The sequence below is a fragment of the Copadichromis virginalis genome, linkage group LG2, assembly GCF_057382275.1.
Source record: "Copadichromis virginalis isolate Kocher_CV1m ecotype Utaka linkage group LG2, C_Virginalis_male_GT1.1, whole genome shotgun sequence".
Lineage (NCBI taxonomy): Eukaryota > Metazoa > Chordata > Actinopteri > Cichliformes > Cichlidae > Copadichromis > Copadichromis virginalis.
The window spans coordinates 31,577,170-31,596,307 of NC_140619.1; the positions used below are offsets into that span (position 1 = coordinate 31,577,170).

General features: G+C 43.0%; 1 protein-coding gene across 1 annotated transcript in view; it reads right to left on the reverse strand.

Annotated features, from left to right (window-relative positions):
* Positions 1-19,138, reverse strand: part of trpc7b (transient receptor potential cation channel, subfamily C, member 7b) — a 67,477-nt gene that overhangs the window by 24,199 nt on the left and 24,140 nt on the right. Inside the window, exons 4-7 of the mRNA XM_085429780.1 lie at positions 18,667-18,831; positions 7,960-8,176; positions 6,419-6,652; positions 3,319-3,583 (exon numbers count right to left, since the gene is read on the reverse strand). Of these exons, the coding sequence (XP_085285906.1) occupies positions 3,319-3,583; positions 6,419-6,652; positions 7,960-8,176; positions 18,667-18,831 (881 nt within the window). The remainder of the gene's footprint in view (positions 1-3,318; positions 3,584-6,418; positions 6,653-7,959; positions 8,177-18,666; positions 18,832-19,138) is intronic.

Sequence of the window (19,138 nt, forward strand, 5' to 3'; positions counted from 1 at the left end):
AACAGGGGTGGCTGATACTGAAAAAGTGAAGTGAAAACATATTTTAAAAATTGTATGGGTGGTTTATGGCACCAGATGGTTAGTACAAGTTGTTCAGCTAAATGGTGCATTTCCATATTTAAAATGAATGACCCTGATAATACCATGAATGCAGCACTTAAGGAAGTGAAGTGCATTCAAAAAGCAGAATTTCAACTGCATGATTTTTAATTATGGAACATCAGAGTTCATCCTGGTTAGTTTGTGTGTGCAGAATGAGGACTAATAGCAAGAGGGTGCAAGAGGATATGTACATACTGTACATATTTAAAAAAGGGTTCATTTCTAAATGATTACAACTCATTCAGATGGTGTAAGTACTATACTTCTCTTGGTCTTGTTCAGTAGACGCCACATATCACAATCATCGGGATGACTGCTGATTTGATACCTGTCCAGATGATGATGATCATCATCGACACCCTCCGTGTGAGGGTAATTGCTGAAAAAAGGCTGGCTGTTCAGAGAGTGCCCAGTCGAAGAATATTAATGTTGAAAAAAAAAAAGCCTATAATCTGGAGAGCTTCATGGGGATGGATGAGGCTGGTGTCAGTGCAACAAGAGCCACCATACACAGACATCTTCAGGAGAGGGGCAACAACTGTTGCATTCATATCAAGCCAGTCCTGAATGAGAGCCTGAGCCAGAAATGTCTGTCGATTAAGGATGAAAACAACTGAATTGCTGGCGAAGTCCTCTATTCTTTTTTTTTTTTTTTTTTTTTTTTTTTTTTAAATGACATCAGAAACAGCAGTATGCGACATTACGTGATGGCAGAGCTTCAGTTCATCCTTTGTCATTTTTTTTTTTTTTTTTTTTTTTTTTTTTTTTAATAAATAGGACAGGGGGAATGAATGAGAGAAAGAGGGGGAGAGAAAGAAAGAAAACCAAAGGGGAGAAGAGACGGTGAGAAGGGGGGGGAAGAGAGAGAAAAAAAAAAGAACTCCTGGGTCACCTGTATGGAGAAAAAAAAAACAAACAAACAAAAAAAACAAACAGAGGAGACAGCAAACAACAAAGAGCAACATAATAATAGAGAAAACAAAGCACCATCACAATAAACTAGCTAGTCATAGATATCAATATTTACTAAATAATAAACGATATTGTGCAGCACGCAAGATAGACAGCGCACAGTGTGCTTTGAGGTAGCAGCCAAGAAAGCTTTAGTCCGCGTCTGTGAATACCCATGTGTGCATACCTGTGTGGATCAGCATGCTTGCATTCCAAAGGTTTCTCCATGTAATGATCTGCTAGGGAGTGTGGGGGGGCCACAGCCCCGTCCTCCAGGGTGTGAAGCGGGTATGGAGGAGATCAAAACTCCAGACATCCAGAGGCCCCCAGAACACAAGAGACCATGGAAGACCAACAGAGGGGCAGCCGCGCCACTGTTCCAGTAAGAGCTGAGGAGAGTCCCAGATGAGGGCTCGCCCAGCAGCCGCGGAGCAGAAGTCAGGGGGGGTTGCAGTGACGCGCCCGTGAGCTCCGCCGGCCCCCAGCTGTGCCTGAGTGACCGAGCCCCAGGCCGAGAGGCCGGGGGCACCCCACCTCCAAAGGGGCCCGAGCGAGCCCCAGGCCCCAGGCCCCGACAAGCGGCCGCCAAGGAGTGAGCCGGTGTGTACCCGGACGCCCACCCCCAGACACAAAGAACCACCAACACACCGACACCTGAGGGAGTCCGCCACCGGCAGGGGAAGTGGTGGTAGGTGGAGATAGGCCTCCAAACCTTGGAGGGCCTGAAGTCCTCTATTCAGATGAAAGTCAATTTTGCATTTCATTCAGAAATCAAGGTCCTAAAGTCTGGTGATTAGAGAGGCACAGAATCCAATGTGTTTTAAGTTTAGAGTGAATTTTCCACAGTCTGTGATGATTTGCGATGCCTGTCATCTGCCGGTGCTAGTGGTGGTTGGTCCGCTGTGTTTTAAGTCCAAAGACAATGCAGCTACCAGGAGATTTTAGAGCATTTCATCCTTCAAGCTGTATGGAGATGCACGTTAACGTTTTCAGCGGGACTTAGGTTTGGCACACTGGGCAGGTGCTATTTCCACATGGTTTCCTGACCATATTATTACTATGCTTGTTTGGCTAACTATCTCACCTGACCGGCATCACATAGATAATCAGTTGGGCACTATTAAGAGGAAGATGAGAAACAGCTGAATTACAAATACAGAGAAGCTGAAAACCAGTATCAAAGCAGCCTGGACATCAGTAACAGTGCCACAAGCTGATCACCTCCATGCCATGCTGCATTAATGCAAGAACTCTTAGTAAAGAAGCCCTAACAGAGCATTGACTGTATACAGAAGTTGGATATTCTTGTACTGTAAATCCAGTTTTAATTAATCATAGTAAATATTCTAATAATCTGAGATACTGGATTTATGATTTACAGGAAGCTATAAGCCATAATCATCAAAATGAAAACAAAAAAGCTTAAAATATTTTACTTTGCATGAAGAATATAGTATAAAGAACAAGGATAAAGACAGAACACTGTCTACTTTCTGGTTATTAGAGCCCACTGCGTCTTGCCTGGCACAAATATGGAGCAGGCTCTCCTCGCTGCTTTTGTTGCTTTGATATGCTCAAATCTTAGTAGTAGGTCGAAATGCTTGGCCTCATAATTAACCAGTTGCCGTATCATTTTCCTTCCAGACAGTACTGGCCTTGAAATGATATCAATATTGATGCAATTCCCAGAGCTCAGATTGAATCTGACATTGATATCTCTTACTGTGATGTCAGTTTCATTTCATTTTTCTTTTGGTCACGGTAGCAGAGTGGTTTGCTCAGTAAACACAAAATGGTGATAGGGAAATGACTGGTGTCATATCCACAATGTTGTTAAAGCTATGAAATCAAATCACAGTTCACCAGTGTCTTGAGATTTTAGTAACAGTGTATCCAATTCACTTTCTCAATATTATATTTAACCAAATAGACCGATTGCCTGAGGGTAGATTAAAGTTCGATCTCTGCTTCTGATAAGACGCCACAGATTTAATGAACGACCTCAGTCAAAAGGGCATGTCTTATACTGTCCTTGGGGTGCTTTAACTTTAATACTTTAACAGATTTGTTTTTTCCCTTTTGCCGTCTTATGTAAAATGATCAGTGCGGGGTTGTGTTTTAAAATGCTGCACCATATTTCTGAAAAGTTTTGGAGAAGTGAAAGGGACAAAGTTTCAGAAATGGAGAGAGATGGTCAGACCACACATAGTCACACACATTCTCCCAGCATATACTACTCCACTCCGACAGCCAGGTATAACTCACGTGGTGAAGGCAGGGTTGTACTTTGCTCCGAGGTAATATGAGTACAGGTTGAACATGCCGATCATGAAGGCCACAAACACCATGATGAAAATGACCATAAACTTGAAGATGTCCTTGACTGTGCGCCCCAGTGAAATCTGCAGGGGTCCAAAGCTCTCATTGGCTGGCAGTATGTAGGCGATGCGAGAGAAGCTCAGAACGACGGCGATGGCGTACAGGCCTTCTGAGATGATCTGAGGATCTGATGGGCGCCACTTGTTTCTGGCTGAAGGGAGAATAAGCCACAGAATGGTTGCTTTGTAATATTATAATTTTATTAGCAAATCAGACATTAAAAGGGATCTTTGGCCATTTTTTTTCACCTAATTAACTACACTAAATAAAATCTGATATGTTAAACAAACTCTGTAATTAGTGCTGAAATGATATTCATATTCGGTTCGAGCCCCGGCTTGGACAGTCTTGGTCGTTGTGTCCTTGGGCAAGACACTTCACCCGTTGCCTACTGGTGGTGGTCAGAGGGCCCGGTGGTGCCAGTGTCCGGCAGCCTCGCCTCTGTCAGTGTGCCCCAGGGTGGCTGTGGCTACAATGTAGCTTGCCATCACCAGTGTGTGAATGTGTGTGCGAATGGGTGGATGACTGGATATGTAAAGCGCTTTGGGGTCCTTAGGGACTGGTAAAGTGCTATATAAATACAGGCCATTTACCATATTTTAATTCAGAAGCCAGCTTGGAGGGATTCAAGATTTAAATATCTGCTAATAACTGTTTCAAACTGTTGCTGATGCTGAATATGTACTAGCACTTTATAAACCAAATATTAAACGTTACATAAGAAGGGGTTAAAGCGGTGTTACCTTAAACTCTACTGTGCACATGCAGTTTGTCACTCATCGTCCCATTGCTTGCTATTCAAAGTCTTTCTGGTTACAACGCACTGAGTAAACCTCTGGTTGTAGTGCGATCCAAATGTTTGTAAGATATGTTTATATGAAGAATAATCTCAGCTTTAAGAAGCACGGATTTCGACGAAGGAGACGGTGCAGTAAGAAGATGGATTAAGTGAGGAATGGAAAAACGAAAGTCAGAGTAAAAGTTTGAAGAGAAGAGCGAGTGGAGCAAGAGGAGGGAAAGAAATTAGTCTGAGCTGTGTGGACGGCAAAGGGAAGGGATAAAGGGATAGTGTGTCCAAGGAGAAGTAAGGACAGCTAGAGAGAGGGAGATCAGGAAATAACTGAGATATCAAAGGAGACTGATGTGGCTAGGTGGCAATGTAAGATACAAGAGAGATGAGTCAAATAAAAGAAAAAGAGCTTCCATTTCACTATTTTATCAAAATCATAGTTTATTAGTATAACATTTTCACACCTTTACAGATATTGGGACATTTAGGGGAAGGTTTATGAGGATTATATGTGAGAGTGCAGTAATAGAACCTTTATCGATTTATTGATATGTCATGACAGAGTCAGGCCACCAGATGACAGCACTGATGAAGGTTCTATTAGTGGACCGCTAAGTGCACAGTGCAGTGGGCTGCAGCCTGTGGCAGGGTTTGCTATGGTGGAGGCATGTTTTTGTTCTGGTGTTTAACTGAATGCATGCTTATCATTCAGGGATTAAAGATAATGTTGATTTTTTTGTCATTCTTTTTTTACTCATTCTGGTCATCTGACTGCAGTAGCATGTGTGTAGCAGCAAATCAACCATTGCAGGGATTGTTTTATTACTGTGAAGATCTCCAGGTGACAACCCCAATTCTGAAGGAGTAGTGATGCTGCATAAAACGTAATTAAAAAGAGAACTAACCCAGATTTTATTCACAACGGAACAAACAAAACATATCAAATTTTAGAGAGAGAAAATGCAGTGTTTTAGAAAAAATATTAGCTCATTTTGAATTTGATGCCAACAAACATGGCTCAAAAAAGCTGAGACAGGATGATGTTTACCACCAGATGTTTACTTATTAAAAGAAGAGTGGATGCAACCACTCTTCTTTTAACAAGTAAACATCTGGTAACTGAAAAGACCAGTTTTCTGTTCCATGATGTGCCAAGTTTTTTCAGTTCCTGAAAGGTCTGTACTACAGAGGGTCGAGTTTAGCATCTGGATTCGTCTACTATGAAGTTGTAATAGCTTTAATATTCTCTCTCATAAATATGTAAAGCCTTCCCTGAAAAAAGATGTCATCTGGGTGGCAGCATATGTTGATTTAAAACCTGTATATACCTTTTAGGACTGATGGTGCCTTTCCAGATGTGCAGGTTGCCAGTACCACAACTAAAGCAACCTCATACCATCAGAGATGTTCATTTTAAGTTCACTTTGGTCCAGACATGATGGCACATTTATTCACATATTGTTTCTTCTTTGCATGACAGACCTTTAACCTGTATTGTAGTTGGCTATTGAGCTCACGCATGTCATGATTTCCATGGCAGAATCACACCTTGTTTGAATGCAGTGCTGCCTGAGGGGCTGAAGATCACAGGCATTCCATTTGATTTTCAGCCTCATCTCTGATTTTTCCAGATTCTCTGACTCCTTTGATTAGATATTCGACATCTTCACAATTTTCCACAGGGGAGCATTATTCTGATATTGTTCTACAATTTGTAGATGCGTTTTTTTTTTTTTTTTGCAGATTGGTGAACCTCTGCTCATCTTCTGAGAAACTCTGCCTTTCTAAGATGCTCTGTTTATACCCACTCATGTTGCTGACCTGTCGCCAGTTACCCTAATTAGATGCAAAATGCTCCTCAAGCTGTTTCTTTTTACAACCACTTCCCTTTTCAGCCTTTTTGTTACCCCCTGTCAAATCTTCTTTTGATTGGTGCCATCAAATTCAAAATGAGCCAATATATTTTGGAAAACGGTTGCGGATCTAAAGAAATACATTTTCAGCTTCAAGTATCATGTGCAGTCCGGGTTTCTGTAATTAATGGCGTTTTTGCACTCATCTAATTTGCTATTCCTTATCAGTGACTGATGTAGCCCAACACTGATTCAAGCACCTCTATATAATATTGATAACAATATCTATAATATAAATGTAGCTTATATTTAACTTACATGATTCTTTTTATTGACTACTCACCGTAAGTGAAATAAGCCACTTCATCAGGCAGTGAGGCGCTGCTGAGGTCGTCATCTGGTACATGCATGTCGACATATTGCTGGGCCTTGGATGCCTTCAGGAATGCCATGAAGCGTGCCGTGAAGGATGCCACGAAGATGGATAACATACCAAAGTCCAGAACATTCCAAAGGTGCATGACATACTCCCTGGGTCCGTCACTCCAGATCTCCTTGCACTCTGACCAAATCATGCCTGAACATAAAAGACACATATAGACAAAAATAACACAAAAATAAGGAGGCCGTTGCCAGCACTTATATAGGGATGCATAAATGAAGCACGTACAAACAGATGTCGACAACAAAGCTTGTAATTGAAAATGAACCACTCAGACGTGTGGCACTTACAGATCAGGTGGATGCAAACACATACACACTCCATTCTCTATTTGGAGCCAAAACACAGTTAAAATTGCCTAGAGAGAAGGCGCCCTGATCAGTATCATCTCTCTAACAATTACTGGGCCTTCAAAGCATGCTACCAGAATTACAATTACCACATCTAACTAAGCCACCACTCAATGCACACACATACACTCACAGATTCATGTAGATAAACAGTCACATGTGCAGCGGCTGCTAAAAATTTACTGTAGATGGGGAAAAAAATGTTGCCATTACATATAAACAAATAAAAACAGAGGCACATGTGCACCAACATACACAGACCACACACATAATATTGTTAGAGTGTGTGCATGAGCGGAAGCAGATGGGAAGCAGCTGAGCTCTGACAGATACTGCTGTGGGCTATTTATCCACCAAGTTTGTCTTTGTCTGCCTGTCTGTCACCCTCTTCTATCTCCTTCGATTCCTCACGCCTGCCTTCCTGTATTCCACGCACACACCCTACTCTGCTTTCTTTTGTCGCCCTCAACTACTCCCAACTTTCCTTCCATTTTTCTTTCATTCCGTTCCTCCCTCTTATATTTCCTCTGCACAGCCTCCCAGGTCAACCTCCCAATTTCCCTCCAGGTTATCGTTAGGACTCAGCGGGGCTACTGTCTGCGCTGTACCAACCAGAAAATTTCTTTTTGATCTTCGGAGGATAAAAGAGCATGATTTGTTGTGTTGCTGTAACCTTGGCTTTCATTCACTTGCCTGGTAGGGCACTCTATTAAACTTGAATTACACCTCATATCAAAGGTGGGCAAAAAGTTTTCTGACTATTTCCAGACTGTTTACTGATTTATGGTGAAGGTGTATGTAGAAAAAAACTTGAAAAGAAACTTTGGATTAGCATAGAAAAATGTGCAAACCTAGGACAAAGTATATTCATGGTTAATAACATAATAAAGTGCACGCATTGCAAAAAAAGAACACGCTCAGCTGTGCCTTGCTTACTTGGCACATCAAGGTTATTTTTTATCACGTTGGACAATCTGCTTTGACAGGGACAATCTATTCTAATCTAATCAACTGATGTGCATTTTAATTGGCTGTAACTGTGCACAGCCACACTGTGTGTGTGTGTATGATTTGATTGAAAGGGTGACTTACCCAATACCCACTTCATTATCAACATCTCTGTCCAGGAAAACTGGGTGGTTTTGACCCTGAACACCTGTCGAGGATGGTCTGTGATGGTCTCGTTGGGAAGGTTCTTTACTCCTTCAAAGCGGTCGGAAGCATTGACAACCAGGAGACCCAGGAAGATGGTGAAGGAGACAGCGTGAGCCACAAACTTCATGAAGGGGCTTCGCAGGATCTGACCAAGCTGGAAGTGAAAAAATTTAGGAACTTCCAATGTGTTTACTATTCCAATGCGTCAAATATTAAGAATCAATTATGGTAATATAGATATAGATTAACAATATCAATTTAAATTTGCATTTACTGATCAGAAAACAAATTGTAAAAAACAAAAACAGCGGGGTATTGACACATTAAGCAAAATTTCACTGTCTATCTGTGATTACAATAGCCAACAAATTCTGTTTTACAGTAAAGAAACATGTTTGAGTGCTTTTTGGACGGACAATATTGCAGCCAAGCTCAACATCTGCTTTTATTTACTGAGATGAATCATGCTTTCTGCAGAGTTCCTGAGACTTTGGTCCTCAGAGAGAGCAAAAAATGCTGCAAAGCACCACTACACCACCACCATTTTAGCAGACAAACAGCAGCTGTTGTAATTCATGAATGTGCGTAACCACCGATCACTCTCACACACACATTATGCCAGAGTAACTAGATGCCAAACCATTAGCAGAGCCTGTGGAAATGCACTGCATCAAGCAAAAGTAATGCAAGACGGTACAGCACAAATAGCATTTAACAAGCCACCACACAGAGGGGCATTTTTGTAATTGCACATAAGTGTGCCAAGTCACACAAATGCACTTACACACTTAGACACACGCACACTTCTAACCCCATACGGGCATTTGAGATCCCAACATTTGCTACTCTCTGAACCTGCTGTGTTCAATATTAACTACCCACAGGATATCTCTACTCTCTGCATGAACAATAATACATCAGATTCAGTAGCTCTTCCCATGCCACACACACACACTGCTAAATCATGGGGGAAGAGGTTGTCTGGTAATTTTTAACCTTGCAAAACCTCCTTTAAACCTCCTCATGACACCTTCATCCCTCCCAGCATCTGTGCCGATCCATTTCACTCCTCAGGTTAAATAAGATGGTCATCTCAGATCAGACCTTCTGCTGTGTGGCGACTGCAGACTCCATGGGTTTCTTTAGTGTGATGGTGATAAGAGCTTGTCTCCTCCAACAAAATGGCAGCTGCTAGCAGGAGGTATGTGCATATTAAATAAGTAAAAGCCTGGTGTGAAAATCATCTAAAGCCAGGATGGATCTTCTTTTTCTCTTATTATAAGGTCTTTTTACCTGGGAGAATACATAATGTTTCTTAAGTGTGATCAAAATGTTCTAAAATTTAGCCCATAAAAACCTTACCCAATTTAAGTTTGGCTAATTTCCTGTTCAAGATAATCATTTCGGGCATACCCAGACAGCTTCCAGTGCTGCAGAAGCTCCCAAGATGTCAATAAAGATCACTTGGGATTTCATCTCAAACCTGCACAGACAGCAAACTAGAACTTCTTTTTAAAACTGATGTGTATTACCCATGAAGGTCCACTGCTGGTGTTGATAGCTGGACCTCTTACCACGACCAAGCAGCTGAGAGCAGTTTTTAGCTGAAGGTTCAGTGCTTTAGATGAGGAAAGAGATCTGAAGGATGCTTTTCTCCCCCAAACATTCACAGGGTTCTGCACCGTGAACTGATCCCTCAGGGAGATGCTGTCAATGTGGAGCTTTACTGTAACGTCTACTAAAAACACACTGAAAATGCGAATACGATTTTTGGCCACAGCCACATAATCTTTACTCACTGTCAACAGTTCTTTAAGTCCTGTTCTGGATTCTTTTTTGACCTCCTGGATGCGTCACAGATGAAGTCTCTATTTGTGGAGATGGTGATTCACTGGAGTCTCAAAGCTTTAAAAAGTGGCTTTGTAACCCTTTCCAGACTGCTAGATGTCAATGACTTTGCTTCTCATCAGTTTTTGAGTTTTTTTAGATCGTGGCATGATGTGTTGCTTTTTGAGATCTTTGGTCCGGTTTTACTTTGTCAGACAGAGGTCGCAGTAGCTCAGGAGGTAGAGCAGAAGATGATCAGAGGATTGGCTGCACCAGTCTGTGTGTTAAAGTATCCATAGGCAAAATACAGTTGCTCTCTGATGCACTCACTGGAGTGTGAATGTTAGATAGAAAGCACTTAAGTAATCAGTAATCAGGCACAGACTGGTGAAATTGAACTCAGCTTTCAAAAAAATATGGTTAATCACAGTTAATTCATAATTTAAAAAGGACAGATTTTTTTTTTGCCTAATAAATGAAATGACTATTTACAAACTACATTTTTTATTTATTTGGGGTCTCTTTATCCAACATCAAAATTATTTGATGATTTGAAACATTTATATATCAGTAATATACTGAAACAAAGACACCAGGAAGGGGGCAAACACCTTCTGTAAAACACCTAACCCTTTTTCACAGCACCATGGCATCCACTTAGAGGTGTAAGAGAAAACGATCTTGAAGCAAAAATGGCAATGCTTTTGTGTTTTTTTTCTGGACATTTCCTGGAACTTTTTGAAATTTTTGTAAAGAAAGACTATGAATAATTTATAAATTTACACCCATCTAATCAATTCAGGGTCACTAGATAGACTAGAGCCTATCCCAGCAACCAAAGGAAAAGAGGGAAGGTTACACCCTGGACAGGTCATCAGCCTGTCGCAGAGCTAACAGAGAGAGACAGACAACCATTCACACTCACATTCACACCTATGGGCACTTCAGAATCTCTAATTAACCTAACCTTACTAACTGCATGTCTTTGGACTGTGGGAGGAAGCTGGAGTGCCCAGAGTGAACCCACAGCCACATGAAAAGATCTTATTTTTTCCTAAAATATATTAAATACACTGCATACTTTGGGTTAACTATATAATCATATAGAGGACCTTTACTAATGTGTACATTTTCACGTCTATACTCTGTTTCTCTTTGCAGCTATCTCTTTAATTCAAACTAAAGAGATATTTCCAGCAATGCAAACTACACTGCATTCTGGTTAGTGAGCCTTAATATATACAATATTAATCAAATAGCTTCCTCATTTTATATTGGACTGAAGTAAATATTTGAAAGAATTTGCTCAGTGCTTGGAGGTAAAATAAATGAAGTCTGCTATGTTGCTTGCTTTACCCTGACCTACATTAGCTGTAAAAAAAAAAAAGAAACCTGTCCTTTGTATACTGATAAGGATTTTTTTTGGTACTGGCTTCGAATTTGAATCTCCCATGAGACAAAAGGAGGCCAAGAAAAGCTAGGACGGAAACAAAAAATCTCAAAGTGTGTCCAAAATTTTAAAACCGCAGGCAGCCGTGTCAGAGATAGCATGCAAAAATATATTTCAACCAATTAAGTAGATGATGGACTGCAGAAAAGTAATTAATGAAAAAATAATTACTTAATATCGGCGCAACATGTAGCATTTGGAAATGTCAGCGTATCATTGCCAAATTGATTGTCATCGTTGGTATAATTATCATTAATAAAGAGCCTCGTCATGCCTGAAATACTCTGTGAAAATAAGGACGAGGTTTACCATAGTTTCAGAATCATAAGCTTTCCTTACACGTACTCTTACCTTTTCACTATAAATCTGCAAAGTTAGTGATACAAATGAATCCTTGACTAACATGTGAAACTTGGTTCATCAAGTCTCCAAGTCAATTTTCCTCTTCATCACTTGTTCTCTTTTTCTGACTTTTTATCTATTTTCAGTTACTCGCGGAAGGCTGAAAAATTTCACGTCACTCACCATATTTTAACCTCTTCAATCAATAAGAAGCATTCTATCTCTGATCGCACATCTGCTTTTCATCACTTCTGAAGCATATCGCTGCTATTTTTCACCCAAAGAGGATTCTCAAAGCAATTACAGTATCCATGTTTTTTCTGCCTGCTCTCAATGACTTACTACTTCTGTTACAGGAACAAAAACACTGTCTTTATCGCCCCAGGCTGATATGAAATGTAATATGATGTGGGATTTTAATAATTGTGTGTTGTAGTGTTGTAAAATGGGGCATATATATGGGCTGTAAAAAACAAGCAATTGATAAGATGAGATGAGAAGAACTAGATGATTAGCTGCAGGTGCAGGAGGCTACACTAAACACAATCAACCAGAACACATCAAAGCTTTCTCTCTGCGTTTGTCTGTCGAACTGTATTTTTGTTCTGATTTACACTGTCTTTATCTATTTCATTATCAAATCCATTCTACTTTTTGTTTCTGATGAGCTGCGGTCACATGGTCACAAAGCATGCATAAACATCTGTTTTGTCTCTTGGCTATTTTTTTTGATTAGGCTGCTTTTATTATTCTACCCTCTGTAGTTTTGCTTTATCAACATGACACATGTCCCTGGTCTGTTAAAACAACATGCACATTAAAAAAATTAAATAAACGTGACACAGCAACAGACACAGTAACAGCACAACTATAAGCTGTACGTCCCATATTTGCTTCTCTGCCCTGCTTCTTTTTCTCAGCTGTCTCTCACATGACACGAAACGTCAGGCAGTCACATGCAATGTCATGATTTGATTGATTCATAATTAGATGTAATCATACATCCACACATATGCACACATGTGAATACGCACACAGAAACACACACATTAACATAACACAAGTGTTTTTTGCGACAAGTGCTTCATGATTGGTGGATAACCTGTCACGGCGAGTGAGATGAGCCGTGTGGAAATAATAAAGGAGGATCCAATTGCAGGAAGTAGCGAAGGTGTGAAGGTGGTTTATTGAACACGAAATATAAATAGACAAACGGCAACCGGAGAATGAACTAAACTCTACTGGGAACAACTAACTACTGAACATGAACCAGAACACGAACTACAAGAGAATAAGAAAACAATCCATAATGCAAAAAACACACCTAACATGACAACTCAAAATACTGGGTCAAACTGACCCAGAACCGTGACATAACCTCTAAGTTTTATGGTTCTCCAGCTTCTCATGCACGGCTAACATCCGGTGCTCTCGCTCTCTAGTCTACAAAATGACTAATTCATCAGTCACGCCTACCATGAACTGCTCAAAGGTCCTCAAATCTGAGTGTAGACACACACACACACACACACACACACACGCACGCACGCACGCACGCACGCACACACACACACACACACACACCACTTGGTGATGATGAGGTGCAGGATTATTCAGGTTGATGAGAAGATTTGCATAACCGCTTACTCAGCTCCTGTGTCTGAGTGTGGCCGATGTCATATTGTGTCACTTTAGAAAATACAATCTGCTTGATGAGAATGAAGAAAATGTCAGAAAATGTCCCACATGCCCTATAATCAAACAGTTACTATATTGTGTTCTGAAACTGTAAATCTGTAAGTTTTGACATTTCATTTGGCCATATCTTTAGAGTCTAGTGCATATATATTCCTGTAAATACCCTAACTGTCATGGTCCTGGGTCGGTGACCCAGCGCTTTTAGTTATCATTTTCTAGTTTATGATGATGATGATTATTATTGTTTGAGTTCTGTGTGTTATATTTGGTCTGCCTTTGAGTCTGTCTCTGTCTATGGTGTCACCCCATCTGTTTGTGAATCTGTCTGGTTAGTTCAATGTCTTGTCTGGTTCCATGTATCTGAGTTTCCTGTTTTATTGTGAAGGTCCGCGTCGTATGTGAGTGTGATCAGTTTACGTTTCCCCTGTCCCGTCAGCCCAGATTCCTCCCAGCTGTGTTGCCCTCCTGTCTCTCATCCCCTGATTACTGGTGTGTGTATTTAAGCCCTGTGTGTTCTCCTGCCTGTTGCCGGTGTTGTGCCAAAAAGTGATTGTCTGCCAAAAACTGATTTCCAGTGTTTCTGTGTATTTTTTATGTGTAATATCTTTACGTATGTTCGTAAATAGACTTCGGTGAACAGGGGATACAAAGGGGTTACATAAAGAATTAAAAAATTATCTGTTTTTTAAGTATCTTTACAACTTGTACTTACATTATAACCAATCCGGTCCTTTATCCCCACTTAAAATATTTTTACAGAACTACTGTAATATTTGCTGACATTTCTGCTGTCCTGTTGGGCAACTTACTCTTACAAAATACATTTTTAATGTTAATGAGATTTTTTTTACTGCATAAATAAAGGTTATATAAAAGTCGCTGCCAAAAACTGATTGCGGCTTGTATCTTGCTACACGAATGTTGTTTGTGGCTCAAGATGACTTTATGTCATCCATAAGGGATGCATTTGACATATGTTTAACATATTATAGCCCAACAAGTTACTTATAGCACTTTAAATATGAGCAATCGCTTTTTGGCAAATACCGGAAATCAGTTTTTGGCAGACAATCACTTTTTGGCACAACACCGGTTCGTCTGTGTTCCTCCGTGTCAGTCTGTTACCCTGTGTTCCACGGAGTCCTGTTCCTCGTCTGCATCTCTCTGCTATTCATCATCCGTTGTCATATGCTCCCAGGTCTGTTATTTTAGTTCTCCCAGTTTAGGTGTCTTTAGTTGTTTGTTATGCTCCACTGTTTGTTTGCCACTACACCTCTGTAAATAAAACCACCGGTATCTCATCCACTGCCTGCATCTTGGGTCCTCCTTCTATATCCACACGGCTCGCCTCGGCAGCCGTGACAGTACGAACCGGCCAACATGGACCCAGCAGCATTCACACCTACCCAGGAGTTTCGGGAGGAGGTAACCGACACGGTCGCAAGGTTGGTAAACCTGTGGCTCGAGCAGGAGGAAGAAGAGTTCCACCGCGCTGTAGAAGCCAGGCTACAGCAGCTACTCTCTGCACACTCCTGGCTGCTAGACTCGCTTCACCCGCTGGCACGGGACTTCCTCCTTCATGAGCTGCACCTTCGCCCTCCAGCCGCTACCGCTTCCCAACCCAGCCTGGCGGTGAAGATTTTGCCCGGCCCGCCGGAGGTTTTGCCCGGCCCGCCGGAGGTTTTGCCCGGCCCGCCGGAGGTTTCGCCCGGGAAGAGGCGACGGTCGCGCCGTCGGCGCGTCGCCCCACAGCCGGAGAGTGGGACTTCGGAACTGCCGGCTGTGGTGAGTGGAAGGGACACTCCGTCTGTTTCGCCGGCTCGAATGACTGTTTGTTCCGGGGCTGTGTTTGTTGAGCCAGCTGCCCAGCAGGTAGCTCAGTTAGCCGCCCGGCCCGAAGCTCTGTTAGCCGCCCGGCCCGAAGCTCAGTCGCCACCTCCACCACATTCAGCCTCGCTTCCCATAGCACAGTCACATCCACAGCCTGACTTACTACAAACCTTATTTCAATCCTTAGCCCAGTCAATAGCTCTGTTGGTAGAGGAATCATCAGCCTTATCGTCAGCTCGGTTTCCAACTTCACAACCATCATTTTCCCCTACACCTCCGGTACAGCAAGCTATGTCTATCCAACCCTTACAGAACTGTTCCACAACCTTGAATCCTAATCAGAGAGACAAACCAAATAATATTGTTATCAGTCCTCAAAAGCTGGCCAGTTCTGAGACTGAGATTCACTCCAGGGCCTCCCCAGAGGCTGGGTTTCTGCCCCCAGCAGACTCTGGACCCCTGGCGGTTAAGAAGCCAGCTGAGGACCGCACCCGGCCGTTGCTGCCTGAGCAGACTCAATGCTCTGTGCAGCTGCAGTCTGCCATGTGTTTGCCAGAGGCCCGTGTGCCTTCTGGTTCCGATCTGTGCCTGCCAGAGGTCCCCGCGCCTGCTGGTTCTGTTGCGTTCCTGCCAGAGGCCCGTGTGCCTGCTGGTTCTGTTGCGTTCCTGCCAGAGGTCTCCGCACCTGCTGGTTCTGTTCTGTGTGTGCCAGGGGCTCCAGTGCCCACTGGTTCTGAGACTGTTTTTGCTGGGGGGCCCGAGGAGCCCGTCCAGCCTTCTGCCTCGTCAGCTGGGGGGCCCGAGGAGCCCGTCCAGCCACCAGCTGCTCCACCAGCAGCCTCATCCACGCTTGCAGCAGCAGTTTCATCCATGCCGCCACCTGCTGCAGCGCCTCCGTCTGCATCCTCCACGCCGTCGCCTGGTCCGGATTCAGCATCCTCAGCGTCGCCTGGTCCAGCACATGCTTCGGCTTCATCCGCTTCACCTGGTCCAGCCACTGCTTCATCCTCGCCTGGTCCGGCCTCCGTGTCTTCACCCTCGCCTGGTCCGGCCTCCGTGTCTTCAGCCTGGTCTGGTCCAGCCTCCGCATCCCCGTCTGGTCCAGCCTCCGCATCCCCTGGGGCTGCAGGGGCCACGCAGCCTTCAGGTCCCCTACTACCACCTCCACATCGTCGGTCATCTGCCTGGCCGCCTGTTGGGCATCTCCGCCACCGTGGACGCCCTCCTGAACGCCGCCACTGCCTTCCACGTGGCCGGTCTCCGGACTTGTTTCCACGCCGCTGTTGCCGTCCGCACGGTCGGCCCCCAGAACTGTTTCCACGCCGCTGTTGCCGCCCGCACGGTCGGCCCCCAGAACTGTTTCCACGCCGCTGTTGCCGTCCGCACGGTCGGCCCCCAGAACTGTTTCCACGCCACTGCCTACTGCGTGGCCGGCATCGGGACCGGCCCCGCTGCCATTCGCATGGTCGGCCTCCTGAACTTGACCGTCTGGGCCTTTTTGGACTCTGTCCCTCCGTCCTGGGCCCCCTCCGCCCACCCTGGTCGGGTGTTTTTCTTTTTTGGTTTTGGTCCGTTTTTGTGTTTCTGCTGGGCTGTCTGGAGCCAGCCCTTGAGGGGGGGGGGGGGGGGGGTACTGTCATGGTCCTGGGTCGGTGACCCAGCGCTTTTAGTTATCATTTTCTAGTTTATGATGATGATGATTATTATTGTTTGAGTTCTGTGTGTTATATTTGGTCTGCCTTTGAGTCTGTCTCTGTCTATGGTGTCACCCCATCTGTTTGTGAATCTGTCTGGTTAGTTCAATGTCTTGTCTGGTTCCATGTATCTGAGTTTCCTGTTTTATTGTGAAGGTCCGCGTCGTATGTGAGTGTGATCAGTTTACGTTTCCCCTGTCCCGTCAGCCCAGATTCCTCCCAGCTGTGTTGCCCTCCAGTCTCTCATCCCCTGATTACTGGTGTGTGTATTTAAGCCCTGTGTGTTCTCCTGCCTGTTGCCGGTTCGTCTGTGTTCCTCCGTGTCAGTCTGTGTAACTCTGTGTCAGTCTGTTACCCTGTGTTCCACGGAGTCCTGTTCCTCGTCTGCGTCTCTCTGCTATTCATCATCCGTTGTCATATGCTCCCAGGTCTGTTATTTTAGTTCTCCCAGTTTAGGTGTCTTTAGTTGTTTGTTATGCCCCACTGTTTGTTTGCCACTACACCTCTGTAAATAAAACCACCGGTATCTCATCCACTGCCTGCATCTTGGGTCCTCCTTCTATATCCACACGGCTCGCCTCGGCAGCCGTGACACTAACAAGGTTATAAGGTTTGTGTCATTTATAGTAGAACCATATTTAGTATTTTAGGGAAAAAGTGGATTATTGTCTGTAGCAACAATGTCTGTAAAAAGGGTACAACTGCAGAGATGAGGTGGAATCAAGATGACTGCAGCTTAAGAAATTGGAAAAACCTATATTAAGTGCTTATTGTTTATTTGTGATAATTCTGTATAACCTAGGATTGTATTTTTATATTCAGGATAATTGTATAGAATAGAGGTTGTTAGTTAATAATTAGGGAATATAAAAAAATCTGTCTGTAATGTTATACACAATTTAAGAAAACCTTTTTTATACTGCATGAGCTTATAACATGCTTGGGGTCCTAGCTTCATGGGTAGTAACAATTGCATCTCTAAGATCAGTGGTGATGTCTTTACCCCTTGGCACTGTGTAAACACAACAATGCTCAAGATGAAACAAACTTCCAAAATTTCCTTGATTTTAAGACTTGCTGGGCACCGGACGATTTTAAAAGTTCTGATACCTAAAAACATTTAGAATTAAAAGAGGTACGTTCTTTTTCACATGACTCTATCAGGGGCTGGGTCTGTGACCCAGCGTTTTGAGTTTATTTATGTTTTTTTTGTGTTAAGTTGATGATAGTAAGTTCTGTTATTGTTCGCTAAGATTTAGTTGAGGTTTATTCTAGTTTTTGTTTCAGCTATGTCTCTTTGGTTATGTGTCTTGTTTCCTGTCTAGTCTGTCACGTGTTTTGTGTCACACTTCAAGTTCTGCTCAGTCTGAGAGTAGATGATGATGATGAAGCTAAGATTAGAATAATAAAAGCTGAGCCTAAATGTTGAGCTGAGAAGCGAGTCTGAGATGTCCTGAAATGAACTAATCCTAAGTTAATATTAAGGCCTTTGCTGTCGTTCCAACCTCAGGGCAAACTTTAGATTCTCCCCAACTTGTGGTAAGGTCATATGAGCAACAAAGAACAACATTGGGAATTGTGTTTCCTGATGGGTAATGAGCCTATAAGCTGCATGATGAGACTTCAAGTGCAATTTGAAATACTATAGTTGGCTGCAAATAACAGGTGGAACAAGAATAGAAAATATTTTACTGAGAAGCAATAGTGCATAGATACAGCAATAATAAGTTCCCTAAACTATATGTGTGTGTATTTTAACTGTAGTTTGCAATTGTGTTTGCGCATGTAGCTATCTGTCCATACCTTGCTACATGGCATTATCCAGTAGGCAATAGCCAGGAATGGGAGGCCTACAGTTACTCCCAGGACTGTCCAGCACTTCACACCAATGGACTGCTGCCTCAGGCCAGGCAGATTCTCATACCAGATAGTCAGCAGTTGCTGCTGGCAGTTCGGATGAGCAACGAACTGAAACAGAAGAAAATAAACAAGAAACTTAAATCAGTGGAGAACGAAGGAAGATGAGACAGTTTGGGTACAGGGCAAGGATGGTTAAAGGATGAGAAAGACAAACAGGAAAGGGCGAGTGGTGCTAAAAGCAAACAGCTAGTGATGCCAGGATTTTCAAGGAACAACTCACACTAGCTTGACAAAAAGCTGCTTACATAGTCAGGCCGAATAGAAGTATAGAAGTTTTACATTAAGGCAGGTCGTCTTTAATTTAAACCAGAAACAAACCTTGAATATTTTTCTCCAACTTTAGACATGAATCTAC